General features: G+C 44.9%; 1 protein-coding gene across 6 annotated transcripts; it reads right to left on the bottom strand.

The window, feature by feature from the left end:
* Positions 1-938: 938 nt before the first annotated feature.
* mtmr3 (myotubularin related protein 3) lies at positions 939-25,638 on the bottom strand. 6 transcript variants are annotated; one of them, XM_053419872.1, is made up of 22 exons: positions 25,451-25,631; positions 23,468-23,543; positions 22,375-22,431; positions 22,206-22,255; positions 20,939-21,028; positions 20,179-20,295; positions 16,679-16,761; positions 15,929-16,095; positions 15,738-15,834; positions 15,321-15,434; positions 14,468-14,652; positions 13,963-14,094; positions 13,681-13,792; positions 12,493-12,688; positions 12,033-12,218; positions 11,633-11,803; positions 10,980-11,125; positions 9,025-10,546; positions 8,813-8,923; positions 8,644-8,732; positions 7,030-7,056; positions 939-4,989 (listed from the first exon to the last, which is right to left on the bottom strand). In XM_053419872.1, exons 5-22 carry the CDS (start codon positions 20,942-20,944, stop codon positions 4,818-4,820), a joined length of 3,633 nt encoding a protein of 1,210 aa, XP_053275847.1. In that variant the 5' UTR covers positions 20,945-21,028; positions 22,206-22,255; positions 22,375-22,431; positions 23,468-23,543; positions 25,451-25,631; the 3' UTR covers positions 939-4,817. The 6 variants fall into 6 exon arrangements, with proteins under 6 accessions (XP_053275847.1, XP_053275845.1, XP_053275844.1 ...); XM_053419870.1 differs by lacking the exon at positions 22,206-22,255 and having other exon boundaries at positions 25,554-25,638; XM_053419869.1 differs by lacking the exon at positions 22,206-22,255.
* Positions 25,639-25,975: the final 337 nt, after the last annotated feature.

Genomic DNA, 25,975 nt, shown 5'->3' on the forward strand with positions numbered 1-25,975 from the left:
CTCCGCTGCTGCTGGTTGTGGTGCAGATGTCCCGTTCCTGTGCAGTGATATGAAGTCTGCTAGTCCTCAGGGCTCGTCTCTTTCTTGTATCGTTTCTTTAGAGCCAGTAAGAGCACCGGCCATTCGTCCCCCCGGTGAGCATGACTACCTTACAGCAGCCCCTGTCGCTTCTCGAGCTCGATTCTTTCTCGTGGTTGTTCTTTTACTGTCACTCGATAAGTAGACATTGGTGTTAGTCAGTATTGAAAGTATGATTTTTTGGAGATGTATACGAGTACATGCATTAAACATGACTGAAATGTTTTGACTCTTTTCTTCTGTGTGTGCGTGTGTGTTCAGCTGCAGATCTTCCAGCACGTCACTGGGAGCAGGTCTCAGCTGCTGCTAGCAGACAACACAGTAGGTTTATCTAGTTTATTTCTCCTTTAATTCTACAACAATGTAATGCTCTAAAGTAAATCCAACAAAAAGAAAATATTCAGACTGAACAAGGAGCACTTGTTGTTTACAGGGAGTCGCTATGTACAGCTACACACTCCTCTGGCAGACATGAGAGGGTTCAAGGTGCTTATCAAACAGACGAGGGGAGAATGAAACAAAAAAGCATGAGTGATCCCTTTGTGAGAGACTCGTAATAAAACTGCTTGGCACCAGTCTCTATCGAAAGAGATACACACACATTTTCACAGACACACACACGCTCAATGCATTCACATGTTCACAGACACACACACACACGCTCAATGCATTCACATTTCACACTCACGTCAGGTGATAACTGGGCCGTCGCAGCGCGAGTGAAGAGAAAGAAAACAAAAGTAGTAAGACCAAGAGAAAAGAAAAACCCCGCAAGGGATCATCCTGGCAACATGTGTGTAACCCAACCACATGCACACACACACACACAATCATGCACGTACAATACTGAGAAGCACAGCTCACGTTCTGTTTCAGCTTTATTTTGATGCACTCTGTGGCAGTGTCTACTTTATATCATGTGCAAAAAATAGCCTCCTTTTTTAATTTTCAATCAAGACGATTCACATTCATGGATTGTTGAACAAGCTTGTTGCCCCACATGCCTGCGATGGTGGTGCAATTACAGAGTGAGAAATTCTGATCGGAGACTTCCAGAGATGATGAGATATGCAGCGTTGGCAAACATTTCCTTCACATGTAGGAGACAGACGTTTGGGAGGAGTGTGAAGCCTCGGAATAAATCAGATGTTTAACAGGAGCACTGATCTCGGATTAGAGGCCATGTTCACATCAGCATCACACACTAACATCTTCAGTTTCTCACAGACAGCAGGGGGAGAGAGAACAGAGGCTCATCATGGGTCAAACCAAAATTTTAATTTGCTGTATTGTACCGTCTCAAACAAATCTGACGTGAAATGAACATTTGGTCAGTTGATGCTGTCGCTTGTTCAAGTGTTTTGCAATTAAGTCATTTACATCTATGAGGGACAAACAACTCTTTATTGTTTTCTGTTCTGTTTGAAAGAGTAAAGGTGGAACTGTTGAATCAAACACATTCACCACTTCCACAGGACGCAGCGAGAGAAACACTTCAGTTGATGCTCTGGCTTCAACAGCACTGCACTTCAATCCTCTGCTACCACTGCTTTCAATCCAGCAGATCTGTTTGTCATCACAGCAACAAACAACAATATAACATCCGGGGCCTGATGTTAAAGCAGTGGCTGATCGCTGAGTCTATAACTTCCCTCGGTTAGCTACACCGCTTTTGTTTCAAGGTTTACGAGGAGGTTGGATCGAGCTCCATCGTCCAGTGTGGAGACACACATGGACACAGGCAGGTCCTCTGCTGAATGATGAGGCATCAAAAGACTTGTGGTCTCAACCAGAAAATGTAAGTCTGCGTTCGTGTGCTGCGACTTTAACGCTCCAGCTGACTAGCAGGGGAAAACCAAACAAAACACCCATTTTGAACAATAACGACAAAGGCCATTCTCGATGACGTGAATGTGGAAAACTAGTCACTCAGCGGCTACAAGCCAAGTGTGAATGTGTGTGTGCATGAGCGCGTGTGTACAAAGTAGAGGTAGTGTTTGTTTAATGAGATAGAATGAAGTCATTCCGTGTGTGTGTGTGTGTGTGTGTGTGTGTGTTTGAGGGGGGCTTTAATTTTGAGTTCAGGCAGCTGTTTTTTTTTTTGGACCACGGTTTTCTCAGTGCATAGACGTCTCGTTGGCAGCAGACACACTCGTCATTGGATCTCGTGTTGACACGTGAGAGGCTCACTGACACCTCTGACTCTCCCCCCTCCCCCCAGGGTTCACTGCTCCTACGTGGATTGGGAAATCATGTCATCCACACGTTACACAGAAGAAACACGAGTGTGGTCGTCGCCACAGATCAGAACCATCTTTAACCTCTCAATTCATAAACACTGATTATCCGGTGGCAATTTTTCCAAAACAGCAACAACAAAAACCTCAATAAATAAAATCAAAGCAATGATCGTATTTTAAAAGGGAAAAACCACTGCAGCATCAACACAGGACACCCTGCTTCTCTATTTAAAAAAACAAACATGCCTGTCACCTTCAACAGGCTGCAAAATATACCTCATTTTCTGTCATCGACAAAATAAGAAAAACAAGTTTAAAAAAAAAACTTTTTGGTGACTAATTAAGTGAGCCACTATTCAAGGATTCTATACATTTTCTTAAATGCTATATAGGTATCTGAATATATTATTTAATTCATTTATCTTACAAAAACATGTGTGTGTGTGTCAGTGTGTGATAGGCAGAGGGGGCGTCTCAGTGAAGCTTCATGTTCAGTTAGAGTTTTAGGAAAACGCCAAGAGCCCTTTTCTTCTGCTGCTCTCCAGCACCTTTCAGCCCCAGTGGAAATCACAAGTGATATCACGACTGACTGCCGCCTCAGAAACAGGAAGAATTAGAAGAAGAATATGGGAATTTGAATGTGTCAAATTCACACCTTCACTTCTGACTCCCACCAGAGGATTGAAAAGTGAGGAGAGGTCCAGCTCCCAGTGCCTGCTGGGTAAAAAAGACTGACAGGGAGGGGGCTGTTGTGAGAGAAGGGCATGAAGGAGAGATGACACAGCCTGTAAGTCCGCGTCGAGGACACAAACAACCCACAGCTCGTCTGCCGCCTGACACAAAGCGACAACGCCACAACACATCGGTTTACACTGGCGGCGGACGAGTGATAACAGTCAGTCGTGTGGAGGAGCCTTTTCTACTGGTCACTGACGAAGACTCACATGGCTGATGTTGTGTTACAGACACCAATAATAACAATGATTCTGATCACATGAACGTCTGAGAAAGAAAAACAATATGAAGTTTCAGAAGCTTTGAAAACCTGCAAAATAACATGTGTCTGGACTGAATCTCAACACTTAAACTACTAACTCCCAATGTACAAGCTATTTTTTGGGGTGTTTTGTCTTTTCAAGTCAAGCTGTATAAACGCACACGCGCACACACACACACACACACACGTCTGTGCCATTCTGTGTGAAAAGCTGAGTTAAAAACAAAAAAAAGCGTTGAGATTCAGTCAATCAGAATATTAAAGGGTCAGTTCACCCAATAATCCCATCAGTGTCTGTTTGGAAATAAATGTTCCAGTTCCACGTGACTGGAAACCTCATGACAACAACTGTCTGTGTGAAATCAGCTGTTTAACGTTGAGACGTTTTTTCTTTTCTTTTATCCTGATGACGTCATAGTGATGTCATCAGTGTTATCTCACTTTGGGTGTTGAGTCTACAAACATACACCTGAGCTCGATCCATACACAGGAATAAAATGAGAAAGTATCGAGAAGGGTTGCAATGTTTTTTAGTGAATTGAAAACTTTATATTAGTGCAATACTGGGTCCCTGTCTATGTCATTAAACCCCCACAAATAATAAATACTTATTAACAATTGAAAATTCAGTTTCAAGAAAATTATTTGATCATTTTCCCAAACTAAAGCAAATTCTGTCTTTTGTGTCACGTGTTATTAAAGAAAACTTGACATTTTGAACTATTTGTTGGACAAAACAAGTTATTTAAATATGTACTTTTGTGTATTTATTTGCTCTGAGACTTATTCAAGGCTATATGTCACTATTTGAATATAAGCAAAGTGAGCCAATGTGCTTTTTGTTCATTTGGGGGAACTGACCATTTAATCTTCCCCCTAAACAACATGTGTGAACATCACTCTCCATTCATTTTTGATGCTGAGGGACTCGTGACTGCTGGGAGATTTCTCACATCACCACTGATCATACAGCCTCCGTAGAAAAAGAAGAAGTCCCTGATGGTGGGTGGAAGTCTAATGCTGATGAGAGTTGTGGGTAAGTGGTGAAAACAGATTGAGTGGACCAAAGTCCTGCAAGAGACTTCCGCATCACAGTGAGACAACCTCCTCTGCCCTCCTCTGCCTGCCTGGTCCAAGGCACCAGGACGTCCATTCTCACTCCTCCGGCCTCGGAGTGAAGTCCCATCGCGGCCACACACTCTGTGTGGCCAATGTGCAATTTCTTCTCTCACACGCTCACACAGCCCTGTGCACATTCGCTGTTCAGAGCGCTCGGCATCTGGAAAACACGTCATTCAGCTCTGCTGCCACGTCGTCCTCGGTATATACACATTAAGAATTAAGTAACTGCCAGACACACACACACACACACACACACACACACACACACACAAAGTACATGGGACATTCTGTGCAGCTCCTGTGCTCTTCCTCAGCAGTGCGCCTGTGTCAGCGGCTGAACGCTCAGCCTGACTCCTCCTTCTCACTCGCTCCACTGAGCCTCAGTCGGAGCTGGCTGTGATGGGCTTGTCCGTCTCCAGGTCCAGGGGAACTGGGCTGAGCTGGAGGTTGCTGTAACACGTCTTACAGACACGGCTCGGATCGAACAGCTGCTGGCTTGGCACTGGGATCTTCTGGTCGCAGCAGCTGGCGCAGAACACGTTACCGCAGTTCCTGCAGGGGGAGACAGAGAGATCACTGCTGGACTCTGACACAGAGCCCCTCTACACCTAAAGTTACTATGCGTCTACTTTTAGATCATGTTTACGTGCTACTTTACACTAGAACCAGGGTCTGATCTTCAGGGCAATTGAGTTTCATTTGATTGATGATGATTTGACAGAAGCCAGGATCAATAGCATTAAGACTTCAATTTAGTTTGGGTTCCAGAATGTATGTTAATTCTTAGAAAGCTTCTAATATCAAAATCATGGAGCAACAAAGATAAACGATAAATATGAAATTTGAAACACCAACATGTGGGAACTGAAATCCTGCATCATAAGTCAATACTTAAACAGTCAAAGATCTTCGGATTTAAAGGCTCTGCTCAACAACAACCAGAATAATACCACTGCACTACATCACATGCACAGCTCAACGCATGGAAATATTATATTTATATAATAAATAATGTAACGTTTTTGTATTAATAATCATAAATAATAAGACACTATGATTGAATGATGACAAATGAACCCAGCAAACATCAGTGATGATCTGATTTATATTATAACAATCAGTCCTAATACCAGTCCACTATATCAGACTACTGTCGCTGCCGTGGAATAATAATATTGATTTGCTCATAGATTCCGAGCTCTATGGGGGGGAGGGGGGGGGGCTTGTGAGCACAATGTTATTTCATCCAAATCGAATAAATCAAGTGTCTGTGCTGTTAGCAGGAGGATAGATAGTCTGGCTTTACTCACAGTGGAAGAAGACCCTGATATGAACATTGAAGCTTTTTTCACCTTGTATTTGCTGTTTCTGATAATAATGTGATCTCTGGTGACAACAGTAAAACAACTGAGTGGTTCCTCCTGAGCATTGCACTACAGGCCCTCACAGCTCCACTGTTCAGAGGCACCACCCTCCGTGGTGTCTTCAGGTCTCAAGGACACATTGTTAGGAATTTGATTCACTGATTTGAAAAAGATCAGAGCCTTGTTGTTTGTCAGTGTTTCATTATTAATGTTGGAGACGTTGTTTCATTTGTCATTTAAGTATATAAATAAAGAATTTCCATGAATTTGCTTTTGTATTTGGACCATTGTCACTGGTCTTTTCCACCAGAGGGGCTTGTGAACATCGCACTGCTGTCAGTGTTTTTCCTCTTTCTGTTCTTCTCTCGCTGTTCACGCTCTCCTCAAACAAAACACTGGACCCCTGAAGACCCCTGTTTACAGATGGCCCCTGTTTAAAGTTGCACTTTGCTGTGATGCTCGACTAAATGTCGGGTTAGCGGAGGTGCTGTGACACTCAGCAGTGCTAACGTGATTGTTCAGCCTATAAAAAACCCCAGTTACCATCAGTGGACAGGAAGGCGGGTCACTCTGGAGGTGTCAGATACCCATGCTCACACTTAGATGTAAGGCCATGCACACACTCTTACACACACTACCCACAGTGGTCCCTCCTGCCTGCCTCTACTCACACTGAGCAGAAAGGTTTAAAAAAGCCAAAACATCTCATGTCGTTCTCTCTGATTCTGTGACAGGTTGACTGAGCGCCTTCAGTACCATGCTGTGCTGCTGCTGCTGGGAGGTGAGATGCAGGGGGTTGGTTTGGGGCAGCATGCTGCCAGGGTGTATGCTGAGGGTGGAGGGAGGATGGGGTGCTGCTATCGCAGGAGGAGGGTTGAGGTTGGAGAAGTTTCCTTTAGTTTTTTATTAATTCTACTTTTTCAGGAGAAGTAAGAATCAGCCCCTCGACCGAACACAGCTGTTCCACTGGCAGCAGCCTGCTCACACTTACAGCCAGATGTAAAACCTCTAAGTTAAAACAGTCCAATCAATACATCTCAAACATGATTGTCCCTGAGAACTTGCTAGGGTAAGGGGGAACTAGATGCAACAATCCCAGGTAGGAGGTAGCGGGTAGGGGGGTGAGGACTGGGAAGAGGAAGGAGTATTGACATCCAGTTAAAAGGGCAGAGGGTGGGTGGGTAGGTGGGTAGGTGGGTAGGTGGGAAGGTGGGAAGCCGGATCTCACCAGACCTCCTGGACAGGTTCTCTGCCACTGTAGAGGAGGAGAGGGGCAGACAATGGATAATAACTGACTGGACAGAGGAGAAAACCTGTAGCACTAAAAACACACTTCCTGCTGAAGATGTGTAAAAATAATATCTAATATTAAACAACCATACATGTGAGAGAGCTGCGACTCTTTACTGTCGGTTTTGTTTTTGATCCAGAGCTGAATCTAGGGCTGGGCAATTAACCAAGAATGTATCAAAACCAACATTTATAAACTCGAACCGACTTCATTTTGCTCATGTCGGTTAATTTGGTTCATACTTTCCCCAATATGTGCATTCATGAACTGTCTGGTTTCAGCTACTTTCAATTTGTGTCTGCTGCACGCCCTCCCTCACCCCGCTGCGCTCACTTCCTCACACATAGTTATACATACTCTGTCACCCAGATGTGCTCACATGTACCAACATTTGGCACCGATTGATTTAATGTTAATCTTTACTCTGTAGCGCTGACGTAATTCTGTAGGTACCATTAAAAGTATAGAGTTCAGTACCCAACCCAATTGTGCACGCAGTTCACCTGCAACACACAACACGAGACATAGTGTGACACGCACAGCCAGGAAATCAGGGTGACTGGAACGATTCAGATTCATGATCTGACAGGACCGACACATTGATTTAAAACTTAATAAATGTAATTGTTTTTCGTTGTGAGGAGACTGTTGGGTCAGGGGTTGGCAGTCTAACATAATCGTTCATTAATAGTAATCGAGAAGTTTGAAATACTTGTGATATTGATTTGAAGTCATATCGCCCAGCCCTAGCTGACACAGGTTCATGTTACTAAAATCTCTGCCACTCAGTGATGAACTTGATCCAACTCACCAGAAGGAAACAAAAAGGTCAAATGATAATATGAGGAAACGATAGCACCAGAAGAAAAACTCGCTGAAATACATTAAAATGAATCTGTTGTCTGTCTGTTGCAGAATAAAAAGCATCAATCCTGATGTTTCCAGATAATAAAAAAAATGGACACTGTTGTTCCATCTGGCACTTTATTCTAGACCAGAGGTCTTCAACAGGGGGTCTGTGAGCCCTAGGGGGTCCGCGGAGGTACTGCAGGGGGGTCAAGATATATTTGGTTGATTAAAACCATTTTTTATATTTTTTAATTAAAAAAAAATTCAACCAATTTTACTTCCACAAATTGAAATGTCTTTAGATAAACATTAACATGAATCCAACATATTGTAGCGAACGGAGGAGGCCCTGTTCACAGATGTATCTTCTGTCTAGCTTGACAATAATCTGAGAGCTTACCATGATAGTAATATGTTTGTATCAATAAGCATGAGCTGCTGGAGACCAAAATTAATGGATGGTGTAGTTTTTTATCTCATGTCTGCAAGCAAAGTCATAAAGAGACAAATTCAAAAATCATACTGATGCAGAGAGTGAACTGAAAGCTGAATCTAGATTCAGTCTGGATGTATCTGAAGAAGAGAGGAGCAAGTTTAAAAAGAGGGAATCTCTTTAAAGCCTCAGCAGGACAGAGGTAGGTTGTTGGTGACAGTGATGGTGAAGCTTTAGGCGTCTGCAGCTCGATAGTCAGCAGTATTTACCTGCAGTGATGCTTCCTGGTGGCGAGCCAGAACCTGCTCTCACAGCCGTAACACTGGGCTGCCAAATGGTCAGGGTACCAGCGAGTGACCTTTAATGTACAGAGCAATTAGGTCCATAAATGTAACCTCTAACTACACAAAGATATTATTTTTCTTATTCAAGACTCACCTCAGTGTCCTGCTTGTCCACCTGCTCCCAGCTGGCCTCAGAGAAGATCTCAGTGCTGCAGCGCGACAAACAGTTGTGGTCAAAGTTGTACTCATAGTCTGTCATTGAGGTCTGGATGGGGGAAGACAAGGAATCAACAAATGATGAGGAATTGTGAAGTTACGTCCTGGTGGTAAACAGTCGGTTTTTTCGTCGACCGGTCAGCATCTTACCACTTCGTCTCCCATGTCCCCGTTGGTCCTGTGGGAGCCTGTGTGCTGCTGATTCTCCAGGCGGCTCCACAGCTCCTGCACCTGCTTCTTCAGGGTCTCCACCTCCATCTGGTGCCCCGCCTCGATCTGCCTCAGCCTCTGCTGGATGGCATCACTGTGCAGAGTCAGCCCGTCATCGTCCAGGTGATTGCGCGACGGCTGTTCTGGGCTGATGGCGGCCCGGCTCAGGAGGGAGTGGCAACACCGGTGGTGAGAGCAACTGCCCCGTGGATGGAGGATCAGGGAGTTACAGCTTGCGAGGGACATCTGTCGACTCAGAGGGGCCCGCTCCCCGTTCCCTTTGGCCCAGTGGGGAACTCCGCAGGGCTCCCCTTCGGAGCCGTCGCCGTTACAAAGGCCTTCCCTGCTGGGATCAGCACTCACAGACTGAAAATAACTGACGGAGGGTCGCTTGGTGGCCCCGTTCAAAGTTCTGAAGAAGCTATGCTCGCATGCCTCTAACCCTTTCTCTTTCCTGGAGCAGGGGGGCTGGCTCCTGCCGTCACTGCAGGGCTGACGGCTCGGACACACAGGCGTCTGTGTGGGCAGCTCCAACGTACTGCAGGGCACTTCAGTTAAAGTCTCTGTTGAGCTTTCCATGAGAGAGGCCCTCTTCTCCACCTGCTCGATCAGCTCAGAGACACCGTGGTCAGATTCAGGGCAGGTCTCCTCATCCACGCCAGGATCTTCAGGTGAACTGTTCACAAAGCCGTTAGTTATAGTTCTATGTGCTGCAGTCTGCTCTGGCTCATCTGAGCCAGACTCACTGGGTTCATGTGCAACCTCTTCTTTAAAAGAAGAGTTGTCAACATCCTGCGTCTCAATATCCTCTGGTGCCTGAGTCACCTCAGCAGCCTGTTCATCCTGCTCCTCTGCCATCTGTGCAGGCGGAGGAGGAGACTCACCGTCCTCCTCAGCCTCCAGTCCACCATTCTCTGGTTGGTGACCATTAGAAAGTGTTTCTGTTTGCCCCTCAGTCCCATTAACGTCAGTGCACTCATTCTCATCCTCAACCTGTGCTTCTTTCTCCGACCCTGTGCCAACAGTGTTAATAACTTGCGTGACAGCAGCACTTCCCTCTTTTTGATCTGCTCCCGCCTCGTCCTTTGTGGCTTCTTGAAGTATGTTCTCCATTTGGCCTTCGGCAACACCAACCGCCACAGAGAGCTCCGCCTCTTCTTCTTCTTCTCCTGCTGCAGCTGGTGATCCCTGTCCGAGCTCCGCCAGCAAGCCCTGGGGCAGCGGGCCTTCGTCCAGCTCAGAGTCCGCTCTGTCTGGGTAAGGCCCCACTCCGTTAGGCAGCACCTCCTGATCCTGGTTCCCTCCTCCCTCTGGTCCTACTGCCATGTTGACCTCCAGAGATCGCCGGTGGTCCTGCCACTTCTCATTGAGGCTCGGGTCACTGGAGCGGCGGTTGGGAGCCAGGGAGCTTCCCAGCTCACATGCACTGGGCAGGTTTTCAAAAGAGCGAGTCTTCGTACATCTGGAGGTGAACAGAGATAAAAAATTAAACACAGAAAGAGCTCCTCATTACGAAACAGTGGCTCAATATATTTGACATCATTTGATTCAATCTTTGGCTGCACAGAATCATTACAAAATGTTTGGCTTACAAATAAATCACACGTCGGATTTAAAAAAAATTGAAGAATTCAGCACAAACGTAAAAAGAGAACCAGTCAGACTCTGTCTCTTTGAATCAGCTAGCTGCCGAACTCTGTCAACAATTAAATGATGCAGCTTCCAGTTGTTCTTCCACGATGGTACGATTTCCACGAGGAACAAAAGCAGAGCAAAGCATCTAAGAAGACGAGTTGAAAAGCTGAGCCTCTCCAGCTGTGGGAGTCGTCGACCTATGTTTGTCTTACATAGAGGAGGAAGATGGAGGGACTCGGGTACCAACACGCCAGGCTCACCTGCCCAGTGGTCCATCCTCCGGGTTGGCACCGGGCACGGGGTAGGGGGCGCAGGACTCGTCGGAGGGTGTGGTGGGGGAGGAGCTGGGCAGGTACACCGCCGTCCACAGCATCAGGTTGCGCACGTGACACACTGGGTGGAGAACCTGTAGCAACCGCTGAGAAATTAGCTGAGGATGTAAACAAGAAGCAAAAATACAGCTAGCTAATCTGGAACATGTGAAGAAATGAAACAAAGCACTTTGTTAGAAGGATGATGGATGAGAACCATTTGACAAGAGAATGTGAAGGCAGTTGTGGGAGTATGATTCTCCAGTCGTGGTGAGTCAAGAATAATTAATGGCCATGACACCCCCGCACACAGAAATGCAAAGACAACAACAACAGGAACTACAAAATACGACTCTCAGAAGGGTGGCAGGAAGACTTCTAAAAAAAAATGTAAGACCATAACAATAAATTTAAAAGGACAATATAAAATAAAAAGATCATCTGAAAACTTTGGCAACCCCAGCTCTCAGAAGGTTTGACTTTTAATTAATTCCACTTACACCTTTTCTACACTTATCCTTTGTCTTTCTGGACTTCTGTCGGCTTTGTTTTAAGAAAAAAAAACATCTCTTTCTGACATGCTTGAGAAACAACAGACGTACGGTCTCAGAGTGCGATGAGTACAGCATGTTCCTCAGCGCGCGGTTGGCCGGTCTCAACAGCGACCACACTGAGCAGGTCCTCTCCTGGACGTGGCGGTCCTCCCTCTCCTTGCCACTGTTGCACAGGAAGGTGCCAAACAGACAGGAGTAGGCGTGCTGCACCAGCTTCACCTGTTTACACATAAACACTGGCATGTAGAGGCTTGTGCAGATCAGGTATGATAATAAGAGCAACGATGACAGGAGTTTCCTTCTATGAGTCGCTAACACGCCTAAACAGCATTTCAGTGTCTCACAACCGAAAACTCACATGATTCAGAAGCATGCCATTTCAAACTCTGCAGATTAAAAACATTCTGCTGTGTCTAATCTCAGCATCTAAGAAGACTTTACAACGCACCAGGAAGGCCTCATTAAACTCAAAAGAGCAAGGAAACTGCCTCTGCAGCTGGTGCACACAGTCCAGCCACTGCAGGAACACAGGGCAGCGCTCGTTCTGATCCTCCGAGTTTTCTCCGTGGCCACAGCGGTCTGCGAACTTATGGCCGAAGTCCAGCCAATCGGTCTCCACCAAAACCTGGAAGCCCTGCACAAAGAGGTTACAACATCAATACATTCAATACAACGTTGCTTCACTGTTAAGTCAGACTTTTAAAGCAATCGTGCTAAACGTTTTTGAAAACTAAAAAATGTCAACTTATCAAAACCTTTCTGGTATTACATGTTTTCCCAGCAACATGTGGTGTCAATGTTAGTCTTCATGAGTTTTCAGGGGATATATAATTGTCTCAGAAAAAAAAACACTTAAGCATGGTCCTGACCAGAGCTGTGGCTAAAAGAAGAGAAGACTTCATCTGTACCTCAATGGTACGATAATAAGGGTCCAGCAGCAGTTTGGACAAAGCAACGATCTGAGGTGTGCGGTCCCAGCCGTCAGAGCAGTGCACCAGGACGGGCCTGTGGTCTCGATCCACGGCGTTGACCACGAGCAGCGCCGCCTTCAGCAGCAGGGACAGGTGCTGCAGCCACTTGGTGCTCTCCAGTGCAGAAAGCCAGCTGCAGCAACACACACAGCAATAGTGTGAAAAAAACACCACCAACCCATATGTCTGAGACACAAAGTGATGGCACACATGTTGTTATAAGAGCAAATACATAGCATGGACCAGTGCCACATACCACAGCATTTATAGCCTTAGCAAGTTTGAAGCACCTATTAATGACTTCTGCATATCTTTGTATAGATAAGAGTCCAGCTGTTGGGGTAGGCTTTTTTTCTGGGGAGAATTTAGCAGATGGAGAACTCAGATTGGAAACCTGCATTTGTCACGTGTCCAGAAACATGACTGCACACAAACAGATACATTAACTTTGCCTGTGCAGATGTGGGTCATGTAAGATACAAATACATTACAAGGGTGACGACAATGAGACACGTATAAACCTTGACCCACTTCAACACGAGTAAATGTTTCACTTGTCTTATCTTATCTAGGTTTGTGTTCCAAGCACTATTGGTGCGTTTGTCTTGTCTATAAACACAAAGAGTCTGTGACCGAGACAGGCTTGTGACATTTTATATTTTGATGCGTCTATGAGGTCACGCTCAGCAGACGGTCATACACAGTATAGTGGTATGTATTGTAATGCTTGACAATTAGCAGAAAATTTAAGAAATCTGCTGTGTTCGACATAAACATCGTAAAGTACAACATATGGAACTGAACTGTATGAACGTGTGAAAGCAAGGACCCAGGGGTTAGGAGTCTGTTTCTGTCTGATTTGATCTTCTAACCAATGTCAACAACGTTCTCTTAAGCCAGCCAGTCTGAGAGCACAGATGGAAAGGGATCCTCCACTTGGGGCCGGGCCAGGCCTTCTAAATCGGGCACAGATGTATGGCCAAGGCCAAAACACAGCTGTGATGACTAGTTACCTACAGTTACTACAGCAACGCATGAGAGCTGTGGACTTAATAGTTTTAAACTGCAGAGCTGCAGAAGTAACAAAAAGGGGAAATTGGAAGCAATGAAGAAAAAAAGACTTACTTGGCTGGATCAGGCATCTGAGTGCAGAGGAAACGCAGAGACTGGAAACTCTTGCGGATGGAGTGGATGTTGGCCATACTCATAAACACCACCTCACAGTTGGGATAGTATTCTGGAACAGGATGTAAGCAACGATACCAAATAATTAGAAGACAAAGGCTAGTTGTGGTTTTAATTTTAGCACTGAGAACAAACATATATATGGTTAATGGAGAGGCTTAATCGACAAAACACAATGATGTAATTGTGTCTGTGATCAGGACCTGAGCTGAGGGAACCTACCTGGACATTCGCAGCCTCCCCCCTTGGCCCTGTTCGCTACGGCAGCAGCGTAGGACCTGGCGTCCAGGATAAGTAACTTGTGGGGCTGGACTACCAACGTCTCTACCTCTGAGCTGTTGGTCAAGGAGGATTCTAATGCAGACATAAAACAAAGAGGTGAGACTCACTCACGGTGCAAGAAACGAGAGCAGATGGGTCTGTTCGAGATCATTGTCACAATCATTTAAAAATTATAAAAAAAGATGTGAACGTGTAGCTCCCAGACACATCCGTCACAAGGTGTTCATCAGAAGTTACTGTGATCGGTGTGAACCTGCAGCCTCAAACAAGCCCCAACACGCCGGATTGCACAACAGTTTGTGCAGCAGATTCATGCAGATGGCAAGACTTCGGTGAGGAAATCCTCCCGTCTGTGTGTGGAAGTGTGTGTTTGCTAAGCTGAAAGTGTGTTTGTGTGTACAGTCAGTCAGATGCTGTGAGAGGCGGACTGGGTGTTAGCTCTCACCAAAGTCAGGCAGGTCTGAGCCGTTGGTGTAGGTGCCGTTGGTGAGGTGTTTGCGGGAGCTGCAGTCCACGGCGCAGGCCTTGGCGATGGACTGGACCAGGTGCTCGTCATCAGCGTTCCTCCAGCCCCACCAGCTGACCTCTGGCTGACCACAGCGGGCGATCACAGCCCCCGTGCTCTGGTGCCTGTGTGACCAGTCAGCCAGAGCAGTGAGTCCACTGCCCCAAGAAAACACTATGGCTGTTCATAGTGTGTACGATACAGTCATACAGAGCTGTAGGTTACGTCCTAGTTAAGAGACATGTGTCTTTTATCTCTTTTACATTTTATTTAATTAGTTAATACTGAAAATTTTTTTTTTTTTTAAATGACAAGCAGGAAGTAAAATATCTGCCACAGAAGTAGGATTCTTTCCTCAACATGCTCCTAACTCATTGGATCTATACAGGAGCAAAAACAGACTTTCTTCATAAAGCACAGAGGCTGGAAACCACTGGCTTCTGTAATCCTGCAGCCACCAAAGCAAACATTTTTCTTCAGATGCTGGAACTCGCAAAACAAAGTTGAAAGTTTTTCCAAAAACAAAAATCAAAGGCTTCAGGTGACTGTAAATAAACTGACCAAAATTCACTGAAGCTGTGATGCACTGCACATCGTAGGTTTACTCGGTAGTTTTGGTAAAGATGGAGTTATTTATAGTCTGCGTGTAGTGGTTTTATATTACCCGAAAATGGTTTAATCACAAATAAAAAAAGGACCATCTGCACATAGTGACGCTTTTTTCATTTCTATGCAGTGGTAAACATGTTGGCTTTCTGGTTTAAAGAGCTCAAGGGGAAACAAACACACTGACCTATAAACCACAGCAGGAAACCTCTTCCAGGAGCGGAAGGCTGCCACATTTTCCAGCTCCTTGTCTGTGATCCAGGCTGGCACAAGGAGCTGCTGAGGATAGCTGGGGCAGAGTCTGTCAGAGCGGAGAGACAGAGAGAGTGGCAGCTAAACAAAGAGAGAGAGAGGAGCGGGCGGCTAAAGGGTTCTGATAGCTCAACAGAAGTCTCTGTCTATGGACACTGAATCCCAGGCCGGGCCCTTTTTCTGCCCAGGGTGCAGCACCAGTGGCGTACAATAACACAACCACCCACTATCTAACACACACAGAGTTATGATGTAAGCAAATGAAAGTAAAGGACGGATCTGTCTTCTAGCTGAGGGAGATGAAAATCAACACAGCAGCAGCTTTTGTTTCCTGAATGAAAGCTGCTATTACCTGAACTTGCTGTTGATGTCAGATATCCTCCAGGCGTTTTGAGTGTCAAAGCCCATCCTCTCCACCTCATTCTTGAACCAGGAGGTCACATGTTCACCTACAGAGAGAGCAGAGATGTCTGATAAGTACAGAGCGGCGCAGAGTAGGGGTTCTGCTTGGGTTACGCAAAGACACGTGAGGGTCAGGTTTACCTGGTCGGCACAGCTCGCCGTGCTGCTCCTTCTCACCGGCGTACACGTCCATGCACCAGGCATGGAAGGCAAAGGAGAACAGGTCCTCCAGACGAGAGGGAGGGCGCACGACAACGTTCAGACGCTTCATCCATTCCTGACACTGCTCGAACGCGGCGAACTGACACCTAGGAAGTAAACAAGGGAACGCAAAAGCCGCTGTTACATTTTCCTCAGGCTACGAAATATAATAAAGTGCTACTCAAAAAGGCTTTCAATTCTGATGTACGACTTAGAATCAAGTTAAAACTTGTTTAAACTATAATCCTGGTTTGTGGAAAGCATGTTTCCTGACCAGAGAAAAATAACAACCGGTGTTACTCTCTAAATGGCAGCTCTGCAGTCTGATATTAAAGTCAAATCAAGCATGTTTTTCCCAAACTCATGTGTTCTGGAAAGGTTCAGGACTTGGCTCAGAGGTACTAATTATGAATGTAGTCATTTGAGTTGAGAAAAGGAGAACTGTAAAACGAACTGAGCTGGTAAACAGTCTGCATCATTGACTTTTTCTCTCTTTGTTGCCATGTTTAAATGTTTCTTTAGCAACCTTAAAATTAGCATCTGGACCTACAGGAGAGAAATCTGAAAAACGTCCTTAGTTTTACTCTTAGCCGTTTTCTTTACAACCCATGCAAGGCACAGAACATTACATGTTTCTTACAACTTTAACAGGAGGAAACAGCTGGAAAGGCTTAAGAGTGCAGGACATACCTGACGACTTTGCAGTCCTTACAGGTCACGTGGAGCTGGAACATATCCCGACACTCCACACTCTCTATGAGCTGAAGAGGGACCTGCAAAGTGAGAGAGTGGGGACATCAACTCTACATTCAACAACACTCATGCAGAAACATTAAGGCTACATCCACACGATATTTTAATTTGAAAATGCATCACTTTAGCAACGGATGGGCCAACTGTCCTCACTACTGCAGAGTTTTCAAGCACCTAAAATGTAGACTTGTGTAAACACTGCTGGCCTCGTTTTAGTTGGAAAACTCAGAACTCAGAACTTGCTTTCTAGTCTGAAAAGTCAGAAGACAGACCCCCACGGGTTTGTGTCTTGATGAGGTCTAAGCATTCACAACTAGAATACCAGTTGCGAATGCAACATGGACAATGAATTACTAGTATTATAGCCCCTGCAGCCACTAACAGTTCCATCTTGTTGTCAGCCCAAGTAAAGAAATCCCCGGTCTTAATTTTGACATACTGCTTCTTTGCAGTTTAGGAACCGATAAGCAGAACCAAAATTCTATGTATTTACCAAGTTTCGGTTCCCAGCCTTAATGTCCAATGTGAATTGTTGTGCTATGTGTTTTCGGGCATGTTAGTACGGACAGGGACTATTTCAGATACATAGCTAAAACACTCTTCCGAACAAAAAACATTTTGTTTTGAAATGAAAAGCATATCAGTGTGGACGTAGCCTCAGTGGAATACCAACCCATGCAGTCTGTAAAAGAAGTGTGGTAGACTGCAACTGACAATCCATCTAGCAAATTAGTGGTGGTCAACATGGTAAAATGCCTCCATGCCGAGTATCATGTGAATACATGTGCTGCAACATCATTTTTTTAGTTCATATATTTCATTATATAACCAAAACCACTCCGCATGATGCTAACAAACTCCCCCAGTTAACTTGTTCACATGCATTTCCATTAATTTCTTTGTTTCACAATTGCCTGTAATATAGAAATAATCTTACGTTTGCATATGGGCGCATAAAAACACTCAATATGAGATCATGAGGAGCTTGTATCTGCACTTCCCTTTTGGCCCAGAGCTCGGTCTTATCTTTTGTAGGCAAACACCATCCAAAGTACAGAGCTGTCATGTGCTTATGACTTCAGAGCACACTCTGAATACTGCAGGGAAAGACCTGTGCTGCTTTTGACTCAGCTCTGTTAATTAGCCACGGTAAAAAAAAACTTGTCGGCAGCACAGTGACATTTTATAAAAAAGGTGTGGCTCAAGCTGCTGTTCACACACAGTCCGGAGCCATGCACAATTCACAGCCAGGAATCAGCAGGTCAACCTCCCAATACATTAGTGCAATGACAGTGTTACAGCCTGGTGGAGATTTGTTGATTTATTAAAATACTGGTGGCTTGAATGTTTTGTGTGGATAGACTTTTCTGCTGATGTTTTTTCATCACGTCTTCTTTAATCCAGCACCTGGTGTTAAAGCTCTCGAGGCACCAGCGAGTTAGCAGACAGGCAAACAATTTATACGCACAAATTACAGCCATCCACTCCACGCCGTGCAGCTCTGCTGGGTACTTACAGACAACTCGCAACAACAACTCTATCCAAAACAAAACAGAGAGAACATTAGTGAAAGGGATGCACATTAATTTGGAACTATTTTCTCTCTGCAGGGATGGACACATTCCGGATGTTCGGGCATCCTGCTGTCGCAACTCAATTCCTGCCTTCTAATCTACGTCGCTAATCTGGCCAACATCAAAATTCCTGAGCTGCTTGGTAACAGCCTCTCACTCCTCCAGCACCTCCCTCCTCTGATTTGTGAGCTCTGACAACTCTCCCATGTGATTCAGATGCCTCGTCGACACGTCCAAATATGTGTGAGCAGAACACCGACTCTGTACAGTGAGCACAGAGAGGTGGTTTGTTAGTCAGCGACCAGAGGCATGGATTCCAATAAAACCCACCTAAATGTGATGGCCGGCCATCGGCAACAGGAACCACTCACCAGAATCAATGAATAAACCAATGAACCTACTGCGGATTTATACAAGAATTTTGGTAACAAGCCAAAATTATCACATGTATCAAGTTTCACCCACACAAGGACACCGTACGCCTTTCGCTGTCACATTTCAGGAAGTATGGTCACAATGACTCCTTCTGTTCCTGAGGTATGTTAAGTAACAGCCGGTAAAGTGTTACTACAGAACCTTATGATGCCACAGAGGGTGACATTTGACCTTTTAAAATATATATATAAAATGTCCTACTTTCTTCCTATTAGATATTGTCTGATAATACAAAATAATACAATCATAATTAAATGCCCTGCATTTATATATTTATATAGCACTTTTCTAGTCATAATGACCACTACAGCACTTTACCAATCAAATTTGGAAACATTAACTGATTGCTTCAATGTTTGTTACATCATATTTCTAGTGTGTGTCTCACTCACATCCCACTCACACACTGACAGCACAGTTGTCAGGTACCAAATCAGGAGTAAATATTGAAGTTGTTTAGGAGTATTTTCAGCTCTGCATTTTGGGTAATGGTAAGTATTTTCTGCAGCAGGTCTGTATGTGGGCCTGATACACTGTTTATGTTCATGCAAATTAATGAAAATCATCCTGTGCAATAGTGCATCTCACTGAGGTGTCTCACAACACAGACAAACACTTGCCGATAGGATGAATTCATCATAGGTCCTTGACATTTCCTGGGATTTATTGACAATAAGATTTGAATCGTTTACAATAATATGAATGAATGTTATTACACCTACAAAGATAATGCTTGTTTATAAGAGAAGGAAGTGAACCAACAAGTGTTTTCCTGTAGCACATGATTCGTCATTGCTCAACTTTCCTGCTATCACTTGTCTGCACCAGAGCACATTGACGATCCTGACACACCATATTATTTTCATTTTAAATATTTAATTTGTAAACAATACTCATTTAAATAATAACATGAAAGTAGATTATTGCTGCATGAAACAACAGAGAATAGCCTCTGGTTTCTTTAGTATCACAACCCTGTCCACATGATATGGAACACACAGCACTAATGTTTCTATTTGGTGGGACTAGAGGTTGTAATTAGGAGTTACTACATTTAAAGAAGCTAGTCTCTCTCTAAATGTGGTGAAAAGAGAGAGAGGGCTACTGTTATGCATCCCCTCTGGAACGACTATAACCATGGTGACGGCAAGTGCAGAGAGAAAGCAGCGCGAGCAGGCGAGCGGAGCGCAGAAGCGGAGGTGATGAAGAATCACGCCGTACTGCTGCCAGCTCAGATCAGCTCTGAATGGCCTGGTCACCACAGCACTGGCACAATGGCCCCCGGCTCTGTCCATTCACTAAACATTAACACTGTCACAAAGCCTCTAATAGAAACACTGGGCCTCATTCTTCAGTTATTTTTCAACTGTGTGAAAGACGGACCCTAATCGTATCTGACCTTGAAGCTCATCAGTCTGAGATACTTACGTTGACAACAGATTCTTTGAACTTGATGTGCAGGCGGTAGTTGGATATCGCGATGATGGCGTCCTCTGCTCTCCCCACATACTCCGTGAACTCCCCGTGCAGCTCGGGAAAGGGCACCTAGCAACGGCAGGTGACAAAACGTTTCAAACTAAATACAGCACCACAAAGCTCAGCAGTTGGATGCTGTGAAGCACACATGGCTGTGGTATGATCAGTTATTTCACTAAATATGGTTTTCATGTCTATACTGCAACTTGTGTCAATATGCGGACATTTTTGTATTCAAGTTTGTATTCTTTGATCATGCCTCGCTTGTAAATTAGTCACTTTCAGTGATCTACGGCTTTTGCTCCGTAGCACAACACTCATTAATGAAATCGAAATTTTCAAGATGAAGCACTTCTACTTTAAGTAGCAGCAACAAGCTGACTGAAAAACCGAAATGAGAGTGCAGACAAACAATAAATGCCTGGAGTGAGCAGTCAACCGATAACAAGTGTTGACTTGTAGGTTCTCGGAGCAGGAGATACAAGTCTTGTCTTATTAGGACAGAAGGTAAACATTTACTTTTATAGGGATCCCTTGTCTTTTGACACTTTGCTTCTGAGAGCAGTCAAACAGAAAGGGAGTTTGTGTCTCATCAGTCGGGGGGTTTATGTAACCCATTACTGAGAAGAGACTCGTGTTCATGCATTAAGTGTGAGGTTAAGTTTTTTTTTATAAAACACAAGATGAGCAGTGACAGCAGCGACATCCTCACCTGCATGTTCTCCTCCTCCAGGACAGGGGTCTTCTTGGGGAAAATCTGATTGGCCTGGATACACTCCAAGCTATGCTGCTCCTCCTCCCCCTGCAGAGACAGTGGCCCTTTTAGCTTTTACAGAATGAGCATCCACTTAAACAACCACAACCTTCTTTCACTCGCATACTTTTCTTTCATTTTAATATGGCTTTTTATGTGTGTGTCCAGGGAGGGCTTGCCGAGAACTTCTTTCTTTATCCCTGTGCTCCTGTCACACACTTGTGTACAGTGACACATGCATTCAAAGCTTTGACAGCAGATCAGACATTAAAAAGCCTTATAAAGACAACAGTGAAAGCAGTTCTTGGGAATATAGTTACTGCCACAGGAACATCTGATTGGTTTAAACTACTTTGAAACGGTTTGTCACAACCGTTGTAGTGACAGCGATATTTTCAAAGCAATGCTGTAAACGCTGCATTTATAATGGTTTGTGTGGCCCGAGTTCTCCTTCCCACCCACACGGAAATATGCAACCCAGGCTAATTTACTGTAATCATCCCTTGTACGACAAAACGTGGTATTACAGATGCCAACAACATGCAGTGCTTTAAAAGTGGAAATAGATATGGAGATTTATCTACACACAAGACCTTAAAAGGAGATTCTACCCCTAATTTTCAAATCAAATACGCACATTTGGTATATTTGTATTTAAGGTGTCACTGGCAGTCTGTAGGCTTTCTTCTCGAATGAAAGGTATAGGTCACACTAGACTTATCCAGGATGAACACATTTCACAGAGGAGGTCTGAGTGGGGAATGTGAAACATTGATATGCAAACAGAGTCTGGGATTTTTGCTCAAGGGAAAACTGTTGGGGAGAAATGTCTGGCCTTGTGCTGACAGATCGACAGGATTCTATGGCCTGTGTTTGGTAAGGAGCCACATTTATTCTGAACAATGTGAAAAGAAAGATGATGGCGGTTGAACGTGACAGAAAAAGGGACAGTGGCAGCACATCCTGTGTGATGCTGGCTCAGCATGAACTGTGCTGATACACACAGCCGCCATGGCTGAAGGAGCCGTGTGTTGAGGCCAGACAGGGGGCAGCCGCCACACAGCAGCGTGCCAAGTACAAAAAGAAAACACTCACACATACACACACACAGTTCAACAGGGAATGCATCCAATCCACTGGTTATGTCATGTTGCGCCGGCACAACACACATTTCTGCAGTGAATACAGTGAAAGCTGGCCTGCTTAGACAGAAGCCTTAGATGACCTTTGACACGGTCCCAGATGGTGTGACTGTCTGCTTCCCGGTAAACACGGCTGGATAAAAGAGAAAATCAATGGAGAGTTTCCGATTCATTCGACAGCACCCAGGCCACCCGACAGACAGACAGACAGCTGTTACTCTGCAGAGCATACATGAAGAGATGGTACTTTACCATGGCCCCTGTGAAGGAGAGTGGGTCACCCAACAAGGAACTCCGGACTGGACCAGTCTGTACAAAAACAACACAGACAGTTGATAAGTAATTCTGACAGTATGTAAATCATACGCGGTATCTTTATACTACTTGTCAGCCACACAATCCAAATTAAACCAAATTTTTCCTTCTCCAGCCAGAGGTGCAGCTAGTAGCACCAGGATCATTATTGTAAAATACGGAGCAATGTTTGAAGAAACAGAATTCATTATCAAAATACAATACTGTATATATTATTGTGCTAAAGTTTCATTATCAGCAATTATCTCCGGTTAAAGACATTGTTAACCGATTTTTGTGCAAGAGGACCATTAGTAATGAGTGTTTTCAAAATTCAGGAATCAGTTGTTCAAATCAGAAGGACATTATTTCATCTTATGAAACAGGTGTTAACAGACGTTATTGGAGAATGAGTTTGTTTGAAACTTGATGTCATTTAGTTTTAAGTTTTGAATCTTAGCTTAGGGAGATGGTAATGATGCTAAAATATAAACACCAGTTTATCGTTGCACACCAGTGGCTATAAGGTTGAAGCACTACCCAGGCACCCACAAACTATGATGTCCCCGTTTCAACTTCGGCCAAGGACCCTTGTCGCATGTATCTCTCCCCTTATGTACAGTAATTTCATGACAGTTTAATGTCATCTGACAACACAAAATGCCATTCCGTTGTTTTTATTTAGATTTTATATGAAGACTTTCATTGAGCTTACGAGAAAAAAGATTCAGTTAGAGGCTGGGGCGGCTAACTGTGTGCGTGATGCTGTACCCAAGCATCAGCAGTTATTAATACTTTCTCAAAGATTGGGTGTATGCAACAAACTAATTGTAGATCATGATCGACCAGGAGACTGTGTGCCACTAGTAGGGCATTCACGTTCAAAATGTTCAATAGCTAATCAATTCAACAGGAAATGGCACAATAAACGAAGGCTTAGCCAGCAACAGCAGCATGTGGCCTTCAGTAAAGAAATTATCATTTTGCTCCTTTAAATTTAGTAATACGGAGTGAAAGCACCAGTGGTGACATCATGGATCTGAAGACTTACCACAGACAATCAGTAATGGACGATGAGCAATCCTGGTGATCTTGTTGGGAAACTCTCACAAGTAAGACATGGAAATCTGTGGAAATTAAGGCAAACATGCAACTGAATAATAAGAAAATGCTTTCCCCTCACAAACAGCAGGCTTTTCCCCTGAGACATTCGAGCTACAGAAGCTCTTTTGATTCCCTGGCAAATATAGCTGTGCTGGTGGTCACAGTGGTTTGCACGTGAGCTCAGAGATACCACTAAAACTCAGTTGTGGAATGGAGAAAAAAAAGCTGGGACTTGATGTACTAAACCATCTCACCAGTGAACAGGTATAGTTCAGCCACATGAGCTGATCATCTAATGTTTACTTTCAGAAATGCACTCTGAACACCTCCTTCAATTTTAACCCTGACTATTGTTTCCGACTTGGTTAACAATGGCTGGTTACATGCATTCATTCCCGCTCGGGCACACATGTGGCAGAGTCACACATTTCATAGCACTCGGCCGGCGGGGGGAAGTAACTTCTTGCAAAAGTGTACAGTCGAAATTTCAACAGGGCATTCCCCAACAGATACCAACGTTTTGTTCAGGTAATGTCACACTATCCCTGCAGATGTGGTTCTTTAAAGTGATATCGCCTCACATCTCTCCTACAGACAGGGGACCTGTTAGAGATCTCTCAGCATACAGGCCCGCGAAAAGTTATAAAGGTCAGCTTCTCTTGCAGAGACTGAAATCTGATCTGAGGAGGTCAGTGAATGAGCGGGCCAGGACCTCAACACACCTTCTCATGAACATTTAAGATGCCGCAGGGCAGAAAGAAGAGGGAAGCTCCACTGCCCCGGCGGCTGGTGAGGCCTTCAGCAGCCGGCTGGTGGATTAAAGGGGTGTGAAGCAGCGAAGGGAGGTCACTGTTTCACTTTCGGAGGTCCAGCTTTTTCCAGCTGATAAAGCGTATCTGCCCAACACACACACGCACACACACGCAGACACACGACTGTGTTTACAGCAGCGGGCTCATGACCCGTGGATGCGGCTCAGCCTGGCTCTGGGTTCAGAGTCACACAGGAAAGGCTAAGCCCCTTAGAGCCTTAACGTTACTCCTGTCCCGTGACCGGCTACCACGCATCACAGGCGGAAACATCATCGAGCAAATAGCCTCGATCTGTTTGCTTCTCTTTAGCAAACTTCCAAATAGCAAACATGACTGAGACGATGACCTGCAGTGGCTGACTTGAAGCTTGTCGGTCAAATAGCTACAGAGCACAAGCAATAGAGTGTTAAGGATCGCATAGGGAACATATATGTCGGCTAACTGGATGTCTAACAACAACAGACTTGGCTAGCTGACAATTAACACCACTGCTTCACTTTGTGATTCAGTCGTGGCAAAAAACATCAGTGATGTTTCAATGCATTAAGATAATCGTGGCGTGGAAAGTTAAAAGGAGCTAATGTCACCTGAAACAACAGTAAACACTTGTGAATCGTGATCTTCCCAATGAATGCTAGCGAGCCCCAGAACAAAATGTTACCAACCACGGAGGAACCATCTACTGTCAGATGGTAGCACGTCACAAAGTTCAGTTCTGACGTCAGATTATACAGGTAAATATTGAGCTACACGTCACTAAAGATATTACTCCTCTGTGGGGACGTTAAGCTACATTTTCTGCAGCCAGCTAGATAATAGTTAATCTAGTATGAAAAAGTAATGCTAGCAGGCTAACGCCTGGTCGACAGCTGGTAGTTAGGTTGCAAAGCGGGTAAATGTACTTGTTAGCAGTGTGTTGTTGTGTAGTAATATCACAGTATTCGGTGTTGGGCATCAGTAGCTGCTAACACAGAGCAGCCAGCCCGCGGGCTCGCTAGCATTAGCAGGCTGAGCTAGCGCGGCTCTGTGTTTTTGTTGTTATGAGATGGAGGGCGGACCCCAAAAAGGAGGCCTCTGTCAAAACACACCGAGGAGCGAGCACGACCCGGCGGACTCACCAGAGAAACGCGACGACGAGGAGCGCGCAGCCGAAGATTCACCCGCAGCCCGTGCAGCTACTGAGCAGCAAGTAAACCTCGAGCAGACGAGCCGGAGTCATACCAGAGCCCAGGCCAGCTTCACCGCGTCCCTCTCCAGCAGAGCCGTCGTCGCCATCGCAGCGAATTCTCCAGCCCAACAACCGACGTGGTGCGTCATTGCGTCACAGCGACACTCCGGGCGGGGGAGGGGCTGGGACGTACCACGCGGTGGCATCATGTAAACAGTGCGCCTCGGGGTGCAGGATCAGCTCATGTTACTCAGTCACATAATAACATAAAGGATGTGGATGATCGTATTGATCCTGCTAATGAGGGCGAGTGTGTGTAGGACGTTCTGTCCCTCACAGTCCAGGAGATCACACGCTGCTTTAGATTCCCACCACACAGTGCATCGCTTTATGAGTGTGTTTGCATTATTTGGTCAATATTCATATTTACTTTACCTCTAAGGGTAATCCCTCACCATAATCAAGAAATGAAAAC

Source organism: Pleuronectes platessa, chromosome 4, assembly GCF_947347685.1.
Source record: "Pleuronectes platessa chromosome 4, fPlePla1.1, whole genome shotgun sequence".
NCBI classification, from domain to species: domain Eukaryota; kingdom Metazoa; phylum Chordata; class Actinopteri; order Pleuronectiformes; family Pleuronectidae; genus Pleuronectes; species Pleuronectes platessa.